This window comes from Astatotilapia calliptera, chromosome 5, assembly GCF_964374335.1.
Source record: "Astatotilapia calliptera chromosome 5, fAstCal68.1, whole genome shotgun sequence".
Lineage (NCBI taxonomy): Eukaryota > Metazoa > Chordata > Actinopteri > Cichliformes > Cichlidae > Astatotilapia > Astatotilapia calliptera.
Window position 1 is genome coordinate 31357116 of NC_137426.1, and position 22940 is coordinate 31380055.

At 41.5% G+C, this 22940-nt stretch overlaps 3 protein-coding genes across 11 annotated transcripts in view; 1 reads left to right on the forward strand and 2 right to left on the reverse strand.

The window, feature by feature from the left end:
- Window positions 1-17: 17 nt before the first annotated feature.
- Window positions 18-8775, reverse strand: trnt1 (tRNA nucleotidyl transferase, CCA-adding, 1). Of its 2 annotated transcripts, none has more exons than XM_026168881.2 (8): window positions 8640-8775; window positions 8326-8455; window positions 6232-6425; window positions 5167-5305; window positions 4383-4509; window positions 4074-4267; window positions 3060-3313; window positions 18-831 (listed from the first exon to the last, which is right to left on the reverse strand). In XM_026168881.2, the coding sequence occupies exons 2-8, from the start codon at window positions 8453-8455 to the stop codon at window positions 586-588; spliced, it is 1284 nt and encodes a 427-aa protein (XP_026024666.1). In that variant the 5' UTR covers window positions 8640-8775; the 3' UTR covers window positions 18-585. The 2 variants fall into 2 exon arrangements, with proteins under 2 accessions (XP_026024666.1, XP_080158203.1); XM_080302077.1 differs by lacking the exon at window positions 18-831 and adding an exon at window positions 1090-1277.
- Window positions 8776-8818: 43 nt separating this feature from the next.
- Window positions 8819-13680, forward strand: arl6ip5a (ADP-ribosylation factor-like 6 interacting protein 5a). Its single transcript, XM_026168882.2, has 3 exons — window positions 8819-9069; window positions 12461-12678; window positions 12852-13680. Exons 1-3 carry the CDS (start codon window positions 8894-8896, stop codon window positions 13010-13012), a joined length of 555 nt encoding a protein of 184 aa, XP_026024667.1. The 5' UTR covers window positions 8819-8893; the 3' UTR covers window positions 13013-13680.
- A 3525-nt stretch (window positions 13681-17205) lies between these two features.
- Window positions 17206-22940, reverse strand: part of frmd4ba (FERM domain containing 4Ba) — a 41903-nt gene continuing 36168 nt past the window's right edge. Inside the window, exons 17-25 of one of the 8 annotated variants that reach the window (XR_013909315.1) lie at window positions 22398-22626; window positions 22202-22258; window positions 21979-22114; window positions 21009-21173; window positions 20150-20913; window positions 19920-20046; window positions 19313-19545; window positions 18790-18937; window positions 17206-18341 (exon numbers count right to left, since the gene is read on the reverse strand). Coding sequence is in view for 7 of the 8 variants with exons in the window: in XM_026168876.2 (XP_026024661.1) it covers window positions 18331-18341; window positions 19313-19545; window positions 19920-20046; window positions 20150-20913; window positions 21009-21173; window positions 21979-22114; window positions 22202-22258; window positions 22398-22626 (1722 nt within the window). In the remaining variant the exon portion in view is untranslated. Of the gene's footprint in view, window positions 18342-18789; window positions 18938-19302; window positions 19546-19919; window positions 20047-20149; window positions 20914-21008; window positions 21174-21978; window positions 22115-22201; window positions 22259-22397; window positions 22627-22940 lie in introns of those variants that run through there. The other 7 variants (XM_080302075.1, XM_026168876.2, XM_026168877.2 and 4 more) reach the window with 7 other exon arrangements.

Here is a 22940-nt window from a genome sequence, read left to right on the forward strand (position 1 = left end):
TAAAGGAGATCAGCGGGTTTTATGTCTCATCTCTGTGGGAGGGAGGAGCAATCTCACTCCAGCACAGAAAAATTTATTTCTCACAGTGCCAGAAACATTAGCATTCACACACAGGGGCCACCTTTTATTGTACAGAGCATGCAGAAAAGGGCAGCCATGAAAACAACCTTTTAGTAGAAGTGTAAAATGATCTGTACAGAAAACAGAAATACAGTCAACATAAAAAAGCCACAGACACAAACATTCCTCTGCTTCCTATCATCATGTGAACAATGAAAATAAACATCTACTGTGAATAAACTGAATTTATTCCATGTGTTGTCGTCCTTTACAGGTCAGAGCGAGTTTACTGCAAAAGATGAGAATTCAACTGGCTGAGCATCAACAATAGTGGCCCAAGGCTGCAGGCTCAGGCTAAAGAGCATTTTTCCGCCCGATTTCATGTCTCACTCACCGTAGCGTCCTTTCTGATTGTTTGAGCATCAGGCTGCTCAAACAATACCCAGGAGCAGTGCAGTCGCAGCATCAAGCGTCCATGTGATTACCATCTAAACACAACAAAAACATTTCTGCTCCTCTGCTTGTTTATAGCTTTACATAACTCAGCAGTTCATCTTTGTCCATCTGGTAATGACTCTTCTTCCAAATGTCACGGAGCTTCTGTAAGGTGGCGCCTATCTCTTTGCCCGAGGTGATGCCCAGCTTCCTCAGATCGTGCCCGCTGATGGGGAAGCGAGGGATGGACCATCTGCTCAGCTCTGACAGGAGCTTCTCCTCACCTTTGTACTTGAGCAGCTCGCACACTTTACTCTGGGAATCCAGCTCCCGACTCTGAAAGGATGCGACATGTGTGTGAATCGAAGTAACCACAGAGGGATTTTCTAGAACATCCCAGTCACAAGCAACAGTAAGAAAGGTTTACCATTTACAGTAAATACTTGGCTGAACTGTTCAGGACACTGTGGTCTGATCAGGTTTGACTGACAGCGGTCTGGCAACAAAAGCAGACAAATCTTAAACTGTCGCCACCGTTTTGACTCAAATTCTCTTAAATCCTGAGTGGTTAAAAATATGCAGCTGCACATTTTTCCAACTGACTCTCAGCCAACGTCAAACCAACATGCACACAGCAAAACCCAAATAAAGAAATCTGCTCTATAAGGCGAGACAAGCCCAGTGAGAAACCAGAGAAACCAGTCTTCGTTCTTTCTCCGTCTACTTTATCCAGTGGTGCCTCTGGTGATGGAAGGGTTGTGTTTTTGTTTATCAATGTCAACCTGAGTAAAACAAAAATTAAATTAAAAGATATAAGAACAAAAACAGTCTAAAAAAAGTGACAGCTTAAGATACAACGACTAAATTTGGTTTTGAAAATAACTTTAGAAAAATGGTGAGAACAGAACACTGTCTCTCCCAAACTGACTTTTTATATATTCAGTAAACATGCCATCTTTCAATTATTGCTTAATCCTACAAGGTGTTGTACATGTTCACTTCCTCGCTCACAGTCAGGGATCCACCAGCATGTTATAAACCAGGCAGCCCTCCTGGCCTAAGCTGACTCTGCACCGATCACTTTTTATTTTTTAAAGAAAGCTGCAACCATTAAATGGTGGAACTTAAAACTCTTACTTGTTCAGCTGATTTTCATTCACTAATTGAATGACATGAAGCAAGAGTCACTGGATTAAATAAACCAGAAATAAACCAACTCCCTCCTTTACTCGCTATATTTGCATAAATGTCTTGATGGCTCTTTTTAAACTTCAGGATACTTCCTGTTGATGGTCATACTCTTTACTGTCTGTGTACAAAACATTGTAAAAATCTACCTCATCTTGACATTTACGAGGCTTTCATGTCACAATCAGTATGTTTGTTAGTTTCCATAATTAGTTTTGTCACCAGCTCAAGACACGACTACTCGCGCTGGTAGCAAAGCACATTTCCATAGCACGGGAGCGTTTATGACTTAGAAACAATACTTACAAGTGCGGTGTGTAGTTTCAACATATAGAAAATATTGTAGAAAGATTTAAAATATGTCGCATTTGACCCCTGGCCAATAAACTGATCTTAAAGTCAAAGTAATAATAATAATGTTGTATAGAGCCATTTAAAACTATGGTTCTTACTACCATTGTTTGTACTGACCACAAGCATATAGCGACTGATATACGGATTCTAAATATCACAGTACTTTGTACCTCTGATCTCTCTTTGCGGTCAAGTTGGGTTAAACTTTCATAAAATGTCTTATCTGTAAAATCCTGCTGCCTTTGTTTGCATTGGCAACACTTTTTTTTTTCAATTAGTCCCTAAAATGTGTTAATTTTACTGCACTAAACTTCAAGTACATTTAAAAAGAACAAAGAAAACAAAATAACTACATATAAAAGACAATACTATTCCCTTATAAATACTGCCCAGCATGTATGTCTAGTTATACATGGAAATATAAAGAAAGTGTAGAATGTCAATAATGTAGGCTTTATAGTGTTGAAATTGTCTATTATACTTTAGCTTGAATGTGGAATCATGTGTCTAATTAGCAAATCTAAACACAATTTCATATTTATGTCTTTAAGAACTTCAATGACAGTTTTAAAAAAATACTGCTACAACTAAAACTGAAGTTGAGCTACGGTTTGTGAAAGATGCACTAACTACAGAAAGAACTAGCAGAGTGTTTTGGAAACTTTTTTTTTTTTTATTCTACAAACATTGCAAAGATAAATATTTCATCAAAGATCAGCAGTGGTTTTGGTTCAGCTCTGGTTAACGATGCCACACATTTCCTAAATACTTCCTGCCTCTGAAAACAAAGCCGTAACAGTCGGATGAGAACATGCTGCAGTCTGTTGTGAATGACGGCTGCAGGCTGGCAACTCTTGAACATTAGCGACACAGGCTATGGTAGGGAACATTCACAGACTCAAAGGGTTAATTAATGTCTGTGAAACTGGCTTTTTAAACACATATGTGACTAATATCAGTGACCACATTGGTCTGGAAATAATATTCTCTGTACAGACTGAGTGGAAGAAGAAGAAACTTACGTCAATAATAAAGTCAGTGAAAGGTTTGAGGCTGTCTGGCTCATCTTCTCTCTTGCAGAGCTCCCGTCTGTATTTGACCAGAAACAGTGCCAGGTTCTTCTCCTCTCTGGACACCTTCAATCGGATGTCCATCTTTTCCACCTGCTCTGGGGAGCGGAACAGAGCAGCCAGGATGGTCATGGGTTTGGGAGAGCGGTCTTTGGCGTTCTGCCACACTCGCTTCATCTCGTCAATATCGCCATCTGGAGGTAACCCTGAGGAGCAGCAGGGACAGGAGGGAGTGACCAGAACTGACGTGTAACAAGACAGAAAATGTTTGGTAGAATGATTTCTCCCTCAATCCTATTAAATACTAATTTAACAAGAGTTAAATCAGAGGAAATAGAACCTTATTAGATACGAGACAATAATAGAGCTCAGAGGACCACAGACATCAGGAGGCACTTAATCCTCTTTATCTCAGGGAAGGAAACCAAAACTTTCTCCCAGTTATAAACAGCTGCAAATTGCAAGAAAAAGGTTGGCACATTTGATCCATTATGTCCAGACCTATGCTAAGAAAACAATGATTTCACTGCCATCCCCTCAGCCCACTTTTAAGAAGGATCCGTGCCAAGGCAAAAGGGATACCATGCTCTACACAAAGAGGTCAAATTTGACCATATTGGGTAAAAAATGTTGTCTACAAAAAGCATATTTCACAAATAATAACCAGTTCTATGAGTATGAGTGTATGTGTAACCGTCAGCTAAATAAATACATAAAATTAAAAAAAAAAAAACCTACAGGGAAAAACTAATGTTGACATCTGAGCTGCAACCATCATGATTTCCTTTTTTAAATAATTAATTTTTCTAATTCATCTTTGGTAGTGCTGGATATAATGTGAAAAACTCTTAAAATGTCAGATTTACCTTTTCTTCTTTTTAAAAACAGCTGAACATAAACATATAAACATTTTTTATCTGGAGTTATTAATTATTAAGACACCCAGCCGTGCCCTCCCTCTCTCACCAAGGTACTGAGCCAGTTCCAGGCTATAGATCAGCTGTAGCAGGTGAGCAGCATGGTTCCCGACCGCCAACTTTTTTAGCTCCACCCAGATTCGCTCTCCCGATATAGCGCCCAGTCCGTGACCATTTTCCCTGATGGCAGTCAGTGTCTCAGACTCGTGGTCACCGGGCTCCGAAGCAACTCGGCCGTAAAACCTGCGACAAAATGATGGGAGTGAGGTGGTTAGTAGGCTCACGTCAAACAAGGAAGACAATCTGCTTTTTAAACTTCACAGTCTCAAGTAGATACAAAAAGAAATGAGAAAGTTACCTAAAATATCGTAGTATTCTCAGGTAGTCCTCTTTGATCCTTTGTTCAGCGCTGCCAACAAACCGCACTTTACGGTTCTGCAGGTCCTCATATCCACGATAATAATCATACAATGTGCCGTCCAGACCTGTTATAGGAAGCAGAGTCACACAACTTGTCACAAAAAAATTGGAATGCAAAAACAATACTTTTTGGTTGCAACTGGGAACTTCAGACCGACTCTTCTTCTAGTTCTCTTTAATTTGTTTGTTTTTACATTGATTTCGCATATGAAAACTAATTTAAGCTTGCATGGCAGGTTTGAGATGCACATCACTGATGTTTTGACATTTTTAAATATCAATATAGCAACATAATTTCTGACATTTTAAGTACTTCCAAAACTGTTTTAATGTGTTTATTCTCAATACAAACTCAAGTTCTCTGCTCTGTGATTGCCAAGAAAATTCTGGACAACCTGCTCGAGTGCTTCCTGTGGCTTAAGCTTCCTTTTGAACTCACTGTCAAGCATCAGTTAACAGATTTCAGGAAAAACACCAAGAACACATTCCTAATTTTGGCTTCACTTTTCTGGAGACCAGATTTATTTCTTAAATGGTGAATCTGTCCCATTATCACAGCTGTACAATACTTGAAACATCATAATTAAAAAAAAATAAAACGTGCTAGATGAAAATGGTTTTTAGATTTTGGGTGAAGGTGAAGGTACAGGTGAAAGAAGCTCAGTGTTATCAATTCTTTGTACAGTCCATTTTTAGGCTCAGTGGAGAAGAAGGGAAATTACCCAGAAACATGGAGTTAATGGTGAGGTCTCTCCGCTCAGCGTCTTTCTGCCAGTCAGTTGTGAATTCCACCTCTGCATGACGTCCATCAGTCTGAACATCCACTCGCAGTGTGGTCACCTCAAAGCTCTCATTGTGCAGCTGCAAACACCCAATAAAGGAAACACTCATCAAGATCATCCTGTTAGTGGGCTGCTTATTTATGCATCAGGGCCGTTCAACCATTACAATCTTTCCATTAAGATTTAAGATTTGACTGATCAGACTGATGATGCAGCTGGCTGCTCAGTGAATCATCACAATCTTTGCTCACGTATTTACTTTATATTTGCACACTTACTTTATTCCACCATTATAACTGACCCTCACATGACCACGTGGTCATAAACAGATGTGAAGAATCTGGACAATTACACTTTTAGTTTGTAATTCTGTAGGTTATTTACCTTAAAATATAAAACAGCTACTGTATGAGACGAACTTTTTGATTTGTTCATTTAAATTTTAAAACATTTAATTCTTAATCCTAATTATGAAGAAAGCTCATTCAGCCTAAAACCTTGTTTGACTGGCTTGTTTTTTTTTCATTTGGTTTTTATTTTAAGAATCATCACAAGTGTTGATTTGGACAAACTAGCTCTAATATTTGCGATGCATTTTTAAGCTTCACTAATTCTTGCCTTGTTAACTCACATGACCTCCCCTTCACCCATATTTACCATAAACACCAACTCTAAAATCTGAACCTCATGCGAATCTTTAAAAATGACACCCAGCATCTATCTATAGAGTACACTTCAAATGTAGCTGTCTAAATACTTATTATTTTCTTAAGTGCATTTTATTTTCTATTAGACAAAAACAGACAGAAAATATACATTTTCTAAGAAATCAGTAATAAAGTTATTGTTCCTTTCAAACAACATTAGCTACCATAACTATACCAGGACAGCAAGTTTGGTTAAGCAGTCGCTGACAGTTAAGTTTAACACTGTGTTCAAAACAGCTTTTAGCATTATTTAGACAAATGAAAGACTTCATCAGCGTTACACAGCAGAGCCTCTTACTCGTGCAGTGATAGTCCCGTGCTTCTCTCCTTTATTGTTGATCATCCTGATCCCAGCCGTTTGAAACATGTGCTTCATCTCCTCTGGAGTGGCTGTGGTAGCAAAATCCACATCTTCAGGCCGCTTCCCAGACAGCAGATCCCGCACAGCACCTCCAGCTATCCTCAGCTCATGCTGGTGTTTCTCAAACACCTCTGGAAAAACCGTGCAAACACACTCAGGAAACTTTTCAGAAGTTGTGCCTGGAGGTTGTTTTGACCTCTGCAGTGTATTTGCTATCTTGCAAATCACCTGATAAGTTTAAAAATTTTAACTATTTCATCCTTAGTCTGTTAATAAAACAGGGAGTTTTACATCTCATGATCTCTTTCTCGTCTAAATATACCTTTAAAAAAAAAAAGGGGGCAAGTTTTACACACTGCTTTGGTCCTGAAGCAGACATTCTGACACAGAAGAGAAAGAACAGTTGCATCATCTGTGAAGCACTGCATCAAAGATGCTAAAGTGAAGTTTGAAATGCAGCCATCATCACAAATATCAGTTAAATCAGTCACTCTGGGGTATGTTCTGTTTTTGATTAGTTCACTATCATGTTTTACTGACGTGCCTCCCACTTAAATCCAACTCTGCTTTTCATACCATCAAAATATGTGAAAAAAGGGTCTATGGCTGTTTTAATCAACAGGATTTATTCAGGCAGGTTGAGGGACAACATCAGGGAATGACAGCTTCTTATAACTTGGTGACTTTTCACGCAAACGTTGAAAACCTATTTGGCCCGGCTTCTTCAAAATAACATCCACAGGCTATTCAATCATTCTGGCATAAATGAAAAGTCAGTCTCGCCTCCAACCAGATTAAAATGCAGCAGCTCTGCTTCTACCTCTCTACATGTTTTATAATGTGTTTTAAAAGTTTTAAATTATTTTACTAGTCACTTTTAAAGCAGCTGAGGCCCTTCTGGTTGCTCTAAAGTCAAGACTTAAATCTAAAGGTGACCGTGCTATTGCCATCACAGCCCCAAGCTTTCGAAAACAATCTGCCCAAGGAGATAAGGTAAAATTGGTGACTACTTGAAATCACTAGAAAAAACACATTTTTATAAACTTGCTTTTGTGACATCATTGATCTCTCTGGTTTGTCTTTCGCCCTCTTATTGCTGCTTTATATTCTCATTTGGTTTTTAATTCTCTTTTGCTTTCGTTCAAGGAGCTTGTGTTTCTGGTACTGTTTATGCACGTGTGTATTTCTGTCTGTAAACACGATAGCTCAAAAGTTTGACATTAATTATGATATCCATTAAATTTTGGCTTAGACCCACTGAGGTCTTCAAGGTCAACTTAATGACTTGTTGGTCATAAACTGACAAAAAGCTTTATAACTTAGAAACTATGATTTTTACAAGTGTGGTTAGCACTGTATTAAGATTTAGAATTTCATGTCCCATTTGGGCTTTAAACCTCTCATTCAAGGTTAGTAGATTGATCTGAAGGTCAAAACAATAATAATGCTACACAGAGCTATTTAAAAGTGTTTCTTACTGTCCAGCGAGTGAGCTGCCTTGGTGGAGATTTGGGCTCTCAGAGTGCTTCGTGTGTTTTTTGGCTCTTACAATATAATACGTTTCTGATGCAGTGCTTTTTCTGTCTTAATATTTATTTTCTTTTTAAATCCCGTTTTATATTTGGTCCCAATTTCCAAGCTTTCTGTTTTAATACTAAATAAATAAAGCAATTATTACTATCAACATAGAAGAACCATCATCAAACCCTTCTTTCCGGTATAGTAAACTCAATTTCTCGCCATGGAAGCGCAATGCATTAAAACAATAAACCTGTACCTAATAAAAAACCTCGATGTTGAATAAAAACTGCATTAATAATTAATTGTATAAGAAAGTAAGTAACAGACCGACGGGCGGTCTTCGTTACTTAACTGCTCTCCGAGTGTCCCCATTTATTTTTAATAGGAAGTGATCAAGTTGTCAGTCACTCTGTCATTGTGCACGGGTATTAACATTTCACAAATAGGCGAAAACTCAGAGGTTTAAGTGACCGTGCAGCTAGCACGTGTCCTTCCGCAGCTGTGCCTCACCTGCCAATCCATTCAGTCCATCAGTGAACAGGGACTGGAACTCGCTGGTCTTTAGCTGCATGGTAAACAGGCTTCTCCAACACAAACTTGCTCTACCACTCACACGAGGACTCAGTAACCTGCTCCACATCTGCACAGACAAAAGACACGTTGTCACGGGCTGCTGCTTGGTTGTGTATCACTACTTCTATCGAGCTAGCTAGCTATGAGTCACTGAACGCATGCTCCTGCGCTCGAGCAGCTCTCGTGAACATTTCACGTTGATGTTTTTCCACGCCAACGTATGTGTAACCAAAAACAACAGACAAACTGACCTACAACTTAACAAGGAGATTATATGCGCATAAATCGCCACTATTTCCCATAACACCGTCCTGTTATCTCTCGTGAAAGCTGGCCGGAAGAGTTTCCATACCGGGCACTTTACTAGCCAATAGCGCGAGGTTTCGTCAGGCAGTGTTTTTAACGAACGTGCAACAACAAGTCTCGCGAGATTCTGGTTTGAAGTTAAGGGCGATTGTCTGTCAGATTCTGTGCGCTGTCAGATTTAGTAAAGGGGGCAGAAGTGATGGCTAGGGTGGAGGTGGCACCGCTCCGACCGTGGACCGACTTCTTTCCGGGCTCAAATAGATTCGCAAAACCAGACAAAGATTTTACGAAATGGAACAACAGAGTCGTCAGCAACCTGCTTTATTATCAAACTAATTATCTGTCTTTGGTCACCTCCGTTTTCCTCCTCGTCGGGTAAGTAATGTTATATCAGAGAACTTCGTCTTTTTTGTTTATTTACCCAGCTCGCATAAAGTACAATGACTGTGATGCACTGCTATTGTTATATTCTGAATATGAACTTTTATTTCTTTGGTGCCAGAACCAACGACCGATCATTAAATGAGAATGTAATTTAAGCAGTGTTAAAATGCACATATATTAACTCTATAGTTGAGAAACAGCCTGCGTTTGTGGGGGCTGCTCTAAACAGTGAAACAGGTATCTGCAAACAATTTTGAGAATGGACTTAAGTAGAATAACTTAAAACAAGATCCATGCACAGACACGTGCCTATGCAAAGGAATTTTCTGAAGTCGTCTATTATCTTGTAACTACATACAAGGTAGATGTGACATATATTATCTCTGATCTAAAACATCCTGGCTTTGCTTCTCACTACCCCCCCCCCCCCCCCCTTCTAAAGCCCAGCCTGCTAAAAATAATGATGTCCACTGAGCTGTGCCACAACACTGTTGCTGTGGTCATGAAAGCCCCATAAGCCTTCTGGTCAGCTGTTATATTGCAGATAGCACTGGTGATAAAACAGCAACTTAATCAGAGGCCCCCAGTCTCCTGATTAGTGAGCACTGGAAAATTTGTCAGGGAGAACTTTGACACGTCTGGTTTTTCAGACGTGTCAAAGTTCAAACAAGTTGGACAGAATGGCTTAACCACTTAACATCAGAAAACCCTGTGATGCTATTTCCATTCAGTGTAGAGCAAACAGTCTCTGTGCTGTGTGTTTGTGAAAGTCAGTTGTTTTATAGTGTTATTGTATATGATATATGATAAATCAGTGTAATATTATACTGTTTGTACGGTTTGAAGGCATTTTTGCAAGCTTACCAAAGAAGTATTAAAAGTCAGTGTAGGCAGATTAAGTAGGGACTATGTGCAGTGTACTCAGTATTATACCTGTAGACCAAACCTACAAGAAGAAGAGGATTTTCAGGATTAGAGCAACATTCCTACAAATTAGCAAGAAATCAGCTCTCCATGTTGACTAAACAATAGAGCTAAATATGAGGAAGTAGAGCTAAACCGTCAAAGTATAGATGAGGTGACTGTAACAAGACATTAAAAGAAAAAGTCACTGCAAAAGGAAAAGTTCCAAGTAAAAGTACTACAGAATGCCCAAAGAGCCTCTGTGGACTTTGTGGAGATGAACTTTTCTGCTATAAAAGGACGAACATCTGCATATGACAATGAGTTGATCATGCTACATTTTAACCGCTTCCACCTTCATCAAGCCGTGTTTCCTGAAGTTTTCTTGAGCTTTTTTGATGCCAGTAATCCAACAAAGCCTGACTAAGTTGCTTAGCAGGCCACTAGCCACATTTACTGAGGTCATGGACTTGGCCTGGTGGCATCACTGTCGTCGTGCCAAGGCTGGATCTATCACAAAGCAAATATGTCTGCACAGGCACAAGAGATATCTTGATGTCTTGATGGAGATGAGAATAGAATGCTTCAATCTGCTGATTTATTTAAACCTTAGACAATGTGATTATATCAAATTTGGACAATGAGAAGTGTTATTGTGTTTTGAAAATGTAATAAATGCTCAGATTGTCCTATCCTGGATTTGTAAGATTTCAGCCTCACAAAAGTTAATTCTATTTTCTGTTCCATAGTGCTCTAAATGTTTTTAGTGTGTGAGACATCTGAGCCGCCGACGAGCCAGTTTAGCAGCCCTGCTGTTGAAGAATGTGGTTTGGCATCTTTTGCACTGTCTGTAGTTTCCATGAAACAAGAAAAAGAAAAGGATATCATGTGCATAGCAGTATATGTTGCTCCAAGTATTTAAATCGTTAAGTGTTATCAGGGCCTTCACACATGCATGAAGGCATGCACATGTGCGCTAACACACCTTGATACCATCACTGATTCTGCTTTTCCTCTTTAGCCCTGAGAATATCCACAGCACAGTTTTCCAGTCCATCTTGAATGTGGTCAGCGCAAAGAGGACAGCTCTGGTTTTGCTTATATGCAGTTTTAACTTGCATTTGTGGATGCACCAGTTTAAAATTTATTTCTCATCAGTAGTTTTTAGAAGTGTTCCTGTGCTATTATGCAGTGTTGCGCAAGGGTCTGAAGAGGTCACAGCTAACTCGGTGACACCCCCACACTTTTGGACTGTCTTCTCTGAATCTTTTAACAGCAACACTTCGGGCAAACTCAACCTGTTTTGGATGCTTGTTTTCTATCAAGTCATATTTCTAAGTTTTAGTGTGAAATGTTCCACCAGAGTTGTTTGGGGTTTTTTTTTTTTGTCTGTTTTTGTTTTGTTTGCATTTCACAACTTTTCCATTTTTCTTTTATGAAACAGGTTTAGTGGCATCAGGTTGCAAACAACAAGGGGCGTTTCTCAGTTTCAGTGGAAAAATATTAATCATCCCAAGTGTACACACACTTATAAGTATTAGGGGCACATTAAGAAAAATGGAGTTGTTTCAAGACAAACTGCCACGTTTGCCTGTGTACATGAGTTAGTGATCAGCCAGCGTGTGATACAACATACATGCTCTGATATTGAAACTATCGATGCCCTACGAACTGTCCATTACAAGCTGTTTCAAAAGAGAAATCATTCCCTTCATTGTTGCTAAAACTGATTCTGAAGTAGTTTCACCAACTCAGAGGGCAGAGCAACCGTGGCATTTTGTCTTGAACAACTGTAATCTCCACATTTCGACTTTTTTCTCGAAATAGAATTGCGACTCTAATCTTGAAATTTTGACTTTATTCTAATTCTTTTTATTCGCTAAATTTTTCTTGATTTGCCCCTACTGCTGTTTCGTACAATTAAACTAATCTGAGATTTGATTTTTGTAAACCAATCTGATCCACTCAGCAGTTGCTGTTGCACACACAGCATCTGACCACTTGATGGAGCCAGTTAGCACACAAGAACAGCGCCTGTGCTCCAGCTGCATGTCAGATTCAAGATTCGGGACTGTTTATTGTCATTATGCAAGCATAACGACATTAAGGCAAAAAAAAAAAAAGAGCCTTAAATCACATAAATATACTGACAAAATACATTATATGCAGCATGTACACAGTGAAAGTGGGCCTTTTGCATGCTTGGACTGAACATGAGTTATTTACTGGCTGTGTATGTCTGTGTATACCTGAGTGTCATAATCGTGTGAAGCTGAGCAGTAGAAAAGCGCACTTTACACAAGTTATTTTACATATTATAAAATGCACATAAGGAGGTATAACCCGAGGGGTAGGACCTGGAGTTGGGCAGACGAATATTGCACACAAGGGTTGTACGTCGTTACCATGGCGTCAAGTTCAGCAGTATGCCAAAGCTATTTAAACTTGCCCTCATATGTTCTATGCTGCTGCCTTGCAGGATCCTGAAACCTCTGGAGACGCTCATAGCCATAGTCGTGGTGTCGGTCGTGTTCGTGGTTTCGGTGTGGGTGGGGGAGAACGGAGCTGCGATCAACAACTTTAAGAAGCAGAAACCTTCAGCGTTCATCATTTTGATCATGGTTACCAGCTGCATATTGATTTCCATGCTGGGGAGCATCTTGGTATTCATGTGGGCCATCACTTTACCCCTGACTTGTAAGTTTGGCTTTCAGAGGGGATTGGGTGATTGAATGTCTAATAATTCTTCAGAGCATAATGATCACTGCATTTGTGACATCATGAAATGTTTCAAAATCAATGAAACACATTTTCCAGATCCTCAAAGTGTGATATTACAGCTGACATTTTTCTACGGGTTTGTTTTTCAGTAATATTTGCACATGCTTCATGTCGCAAACGCAATATGCAGAATAAGCTGGAGAACAAGATGGATGGATTTGGACTGAAGAAGACGTTTATGGGCATTCTGCTGGATTCTCTGGGTCAGCAGGAGGAAACCATTCAAAAGATAAACAACTTTCTGAATTAAAAGTTAAAGAGTGACTGGATTTGAGAAGAACCAAATGCACATCTGTGCGCCAAAGATTTTGACTTTTTATTTTTTTTAATTTTGCTTAGATTTCATACGTTTGTCTCTCTCAGTCTAAACCCCTTGAAGTTTCATGCACAGCTTGTGATTTAAAATGAAAGATTGTTATCTAAAGGGCTTTATCTTTACCTCAGGGCTTCTGTCACTCTACCCAGAACTCGTCAGGGTACTTTTTTTTTTTTTTTTTTTCTTTCTCCGAACAGTGATGAGGGCGTGTGAGTGCAGCCTCACATCTCTGCTATGCAGTGTGCAAGTGTTCCTGTAAAACCAGCTGCAGACTTAACCCTGGGTACGAAATCTGTGTTCAATCATTCTCAGAAACAGCCGTCAGCCCTGTCTGTTTGTACTCAGCTAAAATTGCGAAAGCAGCACGAGTGTTGCCTTTTAACAAAGAATGAAGAGTGCACGCTCAGTTTAGCTGTACTGCCAAGAAGCTCGGAGGCTGGATTGAATAATCTGCTCACGTAAAATGTAACACCAGCTTCAGTCCACCAGCCCACCCGATGCTCATCCAAATAAAAAGTAGACAAAAGAGAGAGGACTGCTGTGTCTCAAGTCAAACTGCTTTGTCAATATTGTAAAATAAAGACTTCAAAGGTGACCCGTGACCATCAGTGTTCCCTCTGAATCTTTGAGTGCTTCATCTTGACAGTGATGGATTGGTTAACTTTACTTTCCTCTCCACTTACCCCAAATGCTAATCAGTGGGCTTGCAGTAGATTATAGTGCAGAGAGCTGACAGTAGATTCATCTGCACTCACTCACCTCCAAACCTGATTTAGTCGCTGTGTCAGCTTCTCTTTTATTGGATTCCATTTAAAATTGATTGCAGATAACAAGAATCCATCCAGAACCTAATGCTCTGTTATTCGGTTTGAAGCGGCAGCGAGGGGAAAACGAGAGGATGGTCCATGTTAACCCTTTGCTTTCTAAGTTTGCTGTAGATGATGATCTCTTCGCATTGCTCAGTTAGACTCAGCTGCTGGGTTTCCCCTCCTTTTTGTACTTCAGCACTGATTTATGTCCTGCGGTGCTTCATCAGCATCCATATTGTGAAACTTGGACGAGTGAGTATAAGCACCGGTGGCAGTCTAGTCAAGTAAAGTCATGTCTCAGAGGGCACAGTGGAAGCCCTTGTTCTAGCTGCTGATGCAGCTGCTGCGAAGATCGTATCGGCACGTGTGCTGCTGCACACCCAACAGGTGTGTGTGTGTGTTTGGTCTTTTCTTCTTCACAGTCTCTCCAGGAGTGAGGCCTCTTTTACACTCTACAATACCAAAATCTTGTTTCTGTGCATTTCTGGGCAAAAATCAGCTGCTTTCACCTGCTGTGCGCTTCTTGCACGGGTCACTGAGCAATGTACAGTACACAGTGCTTGCTTTTGCATGGTTACGCGTACTTGCTGTGCTGCCTTCCACTTGACCCCTGCGTCCCCACCCCCCTCCTTTTCCCTGAGAGGCTTTGGCTTGTGGCTAGCTAAGCTGGTTAGCTAGCCTCATAACTCAAACAGCCTGTCATTCAGCAGAGCTCGGCTGCTTACACCTACACCACAGTCGATCATGTGACCCATTAATGATGACCCACCATGACCTGTGCAGTCTGCTGTATCCTCATGTGAGCTGTTCCACCTTCCGGTTTGTCCATGGGCTTTTTGTTTTTTTTTGTTGTTGCTGTTGCCTCCTTTTGAAGGAAGAGACAGGAATGAGCTGTGAGAGCATGTGACCTGGTCAGCTAATCCAGTCGTTCACCTTTCATAGCTTGTCAGAGTCATTACTCCCTGAATCCTGGGGAAGTCGCAGGATTCGGGGAGTAAGCACAGCATGATTTCAAGCCATTTTAATCTCAGTTTGGCTGAGCCCTGTGGCTGCTCAGTTTAGTGTTTCATGTGTGACACTTCCTGTGTGTGCTACCATTGGGAACATTGTACATTCTATATTTAATAATCACTCAGTGTACAGCTGGTCTATTACAGTCTTTATCATATAACTGCCTGCACTGACGAAAATCAAGGATTAATGAAAAAAGTGAAACTGAACTAAAACATATTAGCTGCGGGGCTGTAATGCAGAAACAAGAAGCTGAAAGGTCCTAAAACGGACAGCCATGGAGCTTAGGGGATTTGGTGAGTTTTTCTTTTCCTTGAACTTATTTACACAAAAGAAAATGTATACAAAAGATGGACACCATGCCACCATGACGCCACCCATTGTTTATTTAAGTCCAGTTGTCAGGCATCGTGCGTGTGTTTCCGCCATTGCTATTGTCATTTTGGAAACAGACTTGCTGAACGAGGGGGGGGACCTGACAGAAAATCAACGGACAGTACCCACTCATGAGTTGTCATACACAAAATATGACCGTTATACTGGTTATATTACCTATATAAAGCAAGGCTGCCCAGCAGGCGGGTCATTTTCCACTTGGATCACTGTCCTTCTGGAGCTGTTTGAAATTTCTGTTCCCATTGTTGATTGTAACACATTTGCAGTTTATTATAGTTCATTTCAGTATTTTCACACATTGCTTGTAACTGCCACTTGACCTCATTCAGTTGCAAACTGATAGCAGACTGACTCCATCTTATCATTTTATCACCACATCAAGGCACCAAAGTCTTTTTGAAGAAGCCAACTGACAGCAAGTGGTCGTAGACATGGTCCCTGTCTACGAAGCGACCCCATCAAGGACACGAAGTGAGGAGTTCATTACACACATTCATGATAGTTTGGGTTGTGCTGCAGTCTCCAACCACTCTCTTCCCTAGTTTGCCCCAAGGGTTGTTTTTCCCCATAAGCCTCTATGCAGAATGCAGGTCTAAGGCACTTCAGGATCCAGGAGCTGTGTCGATCATTTATGTACAATCTATGGTTCTCATGGTAATCTAATACACTATTCAACACTGTTTAGTGCAGGTTTAAATCAGAAACCAGTCAATGAACTTGTAATACAGATATTTGATGCCAGTACTTCCAGTACTTGACAGGTTTCAATACTTTGCGTAACTGACGTTTCCATTAGTCACACAGGTATTGGAGTCCATGTACAGCCTTAATCCACTCTGCATTACAAGAGTTTTGTGTGTTGCGTTTTAGATAAAGAGAAAGTCAATAGAAATCTATTGTTTATGTAGTGAAGTGTCAGCTGGAACAGCCTCCCATGATGTGTAACTACAGCTGGTGTGGCGCGGCCGAGACAGGGAGACAGCTGGATGAAGAGCTCTCCCCCTCTTTCGCTGCCCGAGGAGCTGGAATTGTCCAAGACCTCCCTTGAGCTTGCTCAAGAAGCATAAAACTGAGAGGCACTCTGAGCAAGGAAAGCTGCTCAACTCTGGCCGTCTTAAAGAGGGGACCCGAGGCAGGATACATCGATAGAAAATGTGCAGCAGCACAGGAAGGAAAGGAAGGGGAATGGTAGTGAAAGGTTATAGTACAATGTGAAGGGAGGAGGGCTCGGATAACATGTGTAAAACAGACTTCTCATAACATGAATGCCTGCAGGGAGGGTTTGATGCTATAAACACTAGCTTGTCATTCACACAGAAGACACAAGGAGAGGTTTTATAGCCCATAGTGGGTGTGACAGCCTTTAAAGACTGGTTTGGTCGGTTTACAGCTTAAGAACCCGCACACACAAAAAAGCGCCTGGTTACACAGCAAGGCAGTGAGAAAGTACAGCAGAGCGACAGAACTCTGCAGAGCAGTGAGTTTCTAAAACCGGCTCATTTATTCACACTTGACTGTCATTATGAGTGATTGCAGCTCTGTATTCATTCATTCTTAAGATGCTCAAAAGAAAAAAACCCAGTACTTTAGAGTTATCTCTCTTACTATAATCTGCTTCCTTGAATGAACACCAGATAAGCAGCTTCCAAACCATTTATATGAGGAAAACTCATTTGTGTTGTGTTCTGCAGTCATTAAATGTAAATGACACTTTAGGTTTTCTACCTATTTTCCTTCTGGAAGTGGTGATTATTGCACTTTTATACCCAATTTCATTAACTGAATTGGCCCAGCAGACGTTCATTTAGCTAATTCAAAGGATTTGGATTTAAATCCTGTGTTGTCCTGCACTAAGGGGGATAAGACGCTTCGAAGGCTCAGTTTTAAATAAATATCACCCACAAACAAAAGCACTGGGAAATTCAATTTTTTTTAATCCAAACCATTGTAATTATACAAATTACTAAGAACCAGCTTAACAATAATTGTTTACTATATATTACATGCTTTTCAAATACATAAAAATGCTCTAAAATAATAAAAAAAGACTAAGCCAGTGTATTTACATACCAACATTTACACAGTTTTAATCTCTTGAGAGAAATTTGGAGCACCAGTCCATGATTTCCAGCATGGATGAAATAACCATGTTCAAAACAAAACAAAACTGGTTTTTCTGTCTTCCCACAGAGGCAGTAATATTCGAAACTGGTGACTCAGGTAATACTTAAGTGGTGCAACAAATAAGCATTTGGCTCAATTATGGTGTAAGTATTGACAGTGAAGCAAACTGAATACTTTGTAAATGACAAACGAGTGTAGAGACCGGAACGGTAACAGATGTTGTAATAGAAACGTGGATCAGGTGACTGCAGAATGTTTCCGGAAGTAGCCTTTTCTCTCGACTCCTATTTAACGAGTTCAGTGCTTCATTAATGACCTTATAAATCCGTGTCTAATCCTTCATGGTTACAGTGTTCATATGAGTGTGCAAGTAGCACAACAGGATCAGTCATGTTCTTTGTTCATTGCCGCTCGGTATCCTCTTAGAGAGACAGTTTTCGTCCTTGGTTCAGTATCTCTAAAGAGTAATGCTATACCCTTTGCTATACCATTCAGTCCACTGCAGGGCTTGGTATAGTTTCAGTGCACAGGTCCCATCACTACAAACACTCGCAACCCCATGATTAGACACTCCAATGGGGTTCTTGTTGTGATTTAAAATACAGGGATGGGCATCAGTTTGGCAACTGCGTTCAAGAGATCCAGAAATGAGAATACTTCATTTAACGTGCTGAGTTCCACAGAAGTTAAATTCCTTCATTCTTTGGGTTCCTTTTACAAGGAAATTACAAAACAGGTAAGTGCAGTTTAAGGCACAGTGACGTTTTGTCAAGGTGAAGTTTTTGCACAGTTGTAAGGTATCCGGCTAAACTATTGTTCCTGGTTTTGAGTCTTCATGCCAGTAAAGCTGTTCTTCGGGGTCCATGTTAGTGTGCATTTGGCTGTTGATGTGGGAGTCCATTTGGCTGACATCTATATAGGATCTGTAATGAACACACAAAACAAACACATTAGGCTGCAAACTGCTGACTGTGACTGACTACGGGGTTAGAATCGATTAACCCTGGGCTGTGCATCTAAACTACAAAGGTAAAATGTCAATATAAAACAGCAATGTGAGCCATCACCTGTGTTTCAGATTTTGTAATGTGAATGCTGATTTCAAAGCCAGGGTCAAACATTCTCACCCAGTTATAAGGCAGATGCACACAGACACAATAGCTGTCTATACACAAACACATGGCCTTCCAATGCAACAGTGCTCAGGGGTCACATTTTCCCTTTGCCACACAAGTGCTCTCCCACCACCACCACGAGGCACCAAAGTTCGTCAGTGAAATCAAATGATCTGGTGCTTTCTGTCAGTCCCTGCTATGCATAAAAATTAACACATCACCATCACCATGTGGGGAAGTTTTTACACTTTCTCACCCTTTCTTCTCTCCTGTGACTTTGATTATTGGGGGGGAGGGGATAATTTTCCTGGTCAGTAGCATAGGAAGCACCACCACACCTCTCTAAATACCCAGGGGGGCATGCCATCCTATCACATCCTCGCCACTCAAACTCTGGGAGACATCTGTGCATGAGAGGGGGGCAAAGGTCAGTGGTGAATGAAAGCGCATGGGCAAAGAGTGGAGGGAAAAAACAAACAAACAAAAACAAACAAAATCTTGACAGTAAAGGAAGACTGCGGAGAAATGTGACCACTGGATGACAATGTGGCAGTTGAGGAGGAAGTAGGACAAGCATATTTATATATTTTTATATTTTTTCTTAAGAAAGCCATGCAATCACAGTATCAGACATGACACTGAATGATCAGTCAAACATCTCAAAAATGCAAAGTTCACTTCAAAACATCAACAAGCAGACTCACGAGTCAGACTGCGGGCACACTAAAAGAAGCAACTGCACGGGGTCTGGCCGATGCTGTTTACTTACTATGAGCTACCTTTAGAAAAAGACACCTTACTGAGCCTGTGCCCTCTGGAGGATTGTGGCTGCGCAGGGCTGGAGGCCACCTGCCTGACCCGACAGCCAGGGGAGTAGTAGGAGGAGGGGGAGGAGGAGGGAAAGGAAGAAGAGGGCAGGGAGGAAGTGGAAGGATAACCAGAGGAGGAAGAACTAGCAGGGATAAAGGCACAGCACCTCTGGCCATCAGGGCTGTGCCAGGAGTCGCCATATCTATAAGAGAGCAGGGGCCAGTGGACAGTTAGGGAGAGCAGAACCATTTTTAAGCTCTTAGGAGGAACTGACTGCGGGCAGCACAGATCCTCTAATCCCATCAATGAATACGGCTGTGAAATTAAACACTGGCCTGTTTGTGGATTCAGTTTCATAATTTATAGGTGAAGGTAAAGAAAAGATGAAATTGGCAACACATTATTTCACATTGCTGATGGGTGTAAGGGATAAAACACCAAATAGCAGCTCGTGTTTTCTGTAGCCATTCCCTCTAGGTAATTAAACACTAGCACTTAACTCTGAGGATAAGAAGGATCAGGGAGTGGCTTATTGGATAAGTAGAAGAGCTGAGGGCCAGGTTTTTCCCATCTTACCTGCTGTGGGTGGAGTGGGCGTAGGAGGCTGTGCTGTAAGGGAAAGACTGCGGTGCATGCACGGGCATGTCATATTCCAGCATAGCACTGCCGGTCATGTGACTGTGCCAGTTTCCACTGGAGGCTACTGAGGACATGGCAGAAAAATGGTACAAGTCAGAAAACAACCCACCAACATGTAGAACCAGTGTTAGAAACATAATTCAGAGGACATTGTGAAATTGTCTAACCTGACGAGTAGGAAAGGTTCCTGCTGCTGTAGGCTTGTGGTGCATGTGTGGTTGGATAGCCCAGACTCTGCTGGGAGCCTCTGTCATACTCATAGTCGTACGCAGCCTGTTTTTGTGCAGTGTTACGTTTGTACCAGCCTCTCAAGTGTTCAGCCACCAGGGCCTTCTGGATGTTCTTGTTGATCTGTTCGTTGCTTCGAGGCACTGGACGCTGCCTGGATGGCCGTATCGTGGCGTACACGTTCTGTGATGCACCGTCTATCTCGTCATTACCGTAGTGACCATACACGCTGGGGCTTTGATAAGCTGTTTGGGTGTGGTGGTAGGAAGGGTTAACATTATAGTGTCCCTCCATTTCATTGTCGTAAACATAGACTCCATTGGAGTAAGGCTCCGGTTCTGCGTAGTTGGGATAGCCTGTGACATAGTAGGCTGTTGTGGTGGGCCGAGCCCGAGGCTGGTAGCCATAGCACCGAGTGTCTGGCTGAGCCAGGTTGGGCATGCTGCCCGTGTTGGCGTACATGTCTTTTCTGTGCCGCCCGCGCACTCTGCGCCCGTGGGTGTGGTGGTTACCAGGGACGCTGTATTCCACACTAGACTGGCTTGTGTAGGAGGAACCGTCATCGAGCATCTCGGTGCTGTTGCTGCGTCGAGCTGACGGGACAGTCAGTGTTGGCATGGATGGTTTGGTCTCGATCATGAGCTGAGACTGTGACTCCAGACTCCCGCTACGCTGGCGGAAGTGTTGTGGAGAATCCTCTGATCTGCAATTAAAATTAAAGTTTAGTGAATGTAATGCATAAGAGCTGTTTATGAAGCGGGTCTTCAAAATAATGAAAGAACTACATAAAGCTCATACCTCAGCTGTGTGCTGCTGTATGCGTTGCGGGTGAGGAGGGGAGTGGGTGGCATGCTGCGTGCATCACGTGGCTGCCTGGAAGCTGCTTTACATGGGCTGCTGTAGACCGATAAGGTGTCATTGTGACTGTAATGGTGCGCTTCCTGGTCTTGGTCATAATGTAATCTAGAACACAGATAGGAAATATGTTCAGATGATTAACACCACTATCTTCTTGACAGTAAATCTAGGAAAGGAAGAGAAAAAAAAAGGAAAAAACAAAACAGGGTTTGCTCGACTGCGGCACTTTAGTCATTCCTTACACCTGAATGAGTTCCACTGCATAGACCATTAATCTTTTCATGCAGCAGCAAGCATTATGACTTTTACCACCCTTCTTTTAAATGAACCTGAGAGTAAAACATCACCCGCACCACTCTAAACACTAACGCAGTAGCTGGTGTTTAAACAACATTTCCAGCACCGCCTTCTGTTTCCCTTTTCCTCTCAGCTTGGGATTGTTGTTTGCTCCTTTACAGGCAGAGACATGTTGTTTTTTCATCTATTTTTAAAGCCGGTGTGTTTGGGCTGATAAGCAGACTGTTGGAGAGGCAGGAGAAGGAGGGAGGAGGTTGACTGTCAGGAATGTAGCTCTGGATCTACTCTACAGGTCTGTACTAGCTTCACGCTTCAGGCCCCTGGAGAAACAACAGGCATTGCGTATCTCCACAGAAAAACAGTTCAGCCATGTTTCCCTGTCATCAGTCATCATACCCATCAATCCAGTGGTTCTCTCAACTTGCCTACATGTATCTTTGTTTTTATTTTCTAGCATTTTACACGCATACTTCCAACTGCCTGTGTGTTGAGCTCTGCCTGTATACTGTGTCTGAACAGAGTTGTGTAGTTGCTCACATTCAGTCTCCTCTTCAGTCACAGTGTTAGGACACTAATAAAGTATGCTCCATGAGTGTGGGTGCTGGTCGCATACCTGCTGTCTGCGAGCTGGTCATTGGCAGAGGCTCGTCTGTCTTTATTGTAATGAGCATCCAGAGTGTCTGCGTGGTGTGGTCTGGGGGAGTATTGGACTGAACGAGACCGCTGCCTCTGGGAGCCAAGCTCATCATCTGGGAATGAAAAGTCATTGTTTTAAGTATAACTCATTCATAAATGAGATGGGATTTAGGAAGCACATGCACACTGAGCACACTAACCATCATCCAGAGTGAGGCTGTCAGATAGCGAGCTGAGTTCTGAAGGCTGGGGATCATCTGGTCAGAGGACAGAGAGAGACAAGTGTTCTAAGAAATGTCTCTGATATTATTATCCACAGTCTTGTCTCACTATGACTAATGTTCTACAAGCTCTGATATGCAAGTATGTGTCACTGCCACTGTTCGTGAAATCTACCTCGTAAGATCAGTGAGGCTCTCTGAGTGGGTTTCTGTCCTTTTTTGACCCTGTAGTCGTTGATCTGTTTCTCAATCTCTTCCAGGTTTCTCATAGCGTCAAGATAGTTGTGCTTCCTTTTCCTTTTCACAGTCTTGCACAGGTCAGCCTCATTGGCTAGCTTCATGGCTGCTTCCACAATCTTTTGCTGCAAGGCAAACCGACTCTCCAGATTCCTCAGATGTGGATCCTGTAGGAAAACACAAGACTGACACAGTTAATGGGGACTTTCCAAAAAACACACAGATCTTGTTGGAGCAGAGGCACCCATATGAACAAAGAAACAGACATAAAGCACTCAAAGCTAAAAACACAAAGACATCAGTCTTTTAGAGTCATTTTATATACTCATCTTTAGTTAAAGACAGAAACTAGGTACAGCTCCCCATAAGAGTCTCATATGATATGTTACACAGTGTAGGCCTCAAAAACAGAACTGAACTCCAAAAGCCTCACTTTAAAAAGTCAGCTGATCTAAATGAGCCGTAGCTAAACAACAACAGT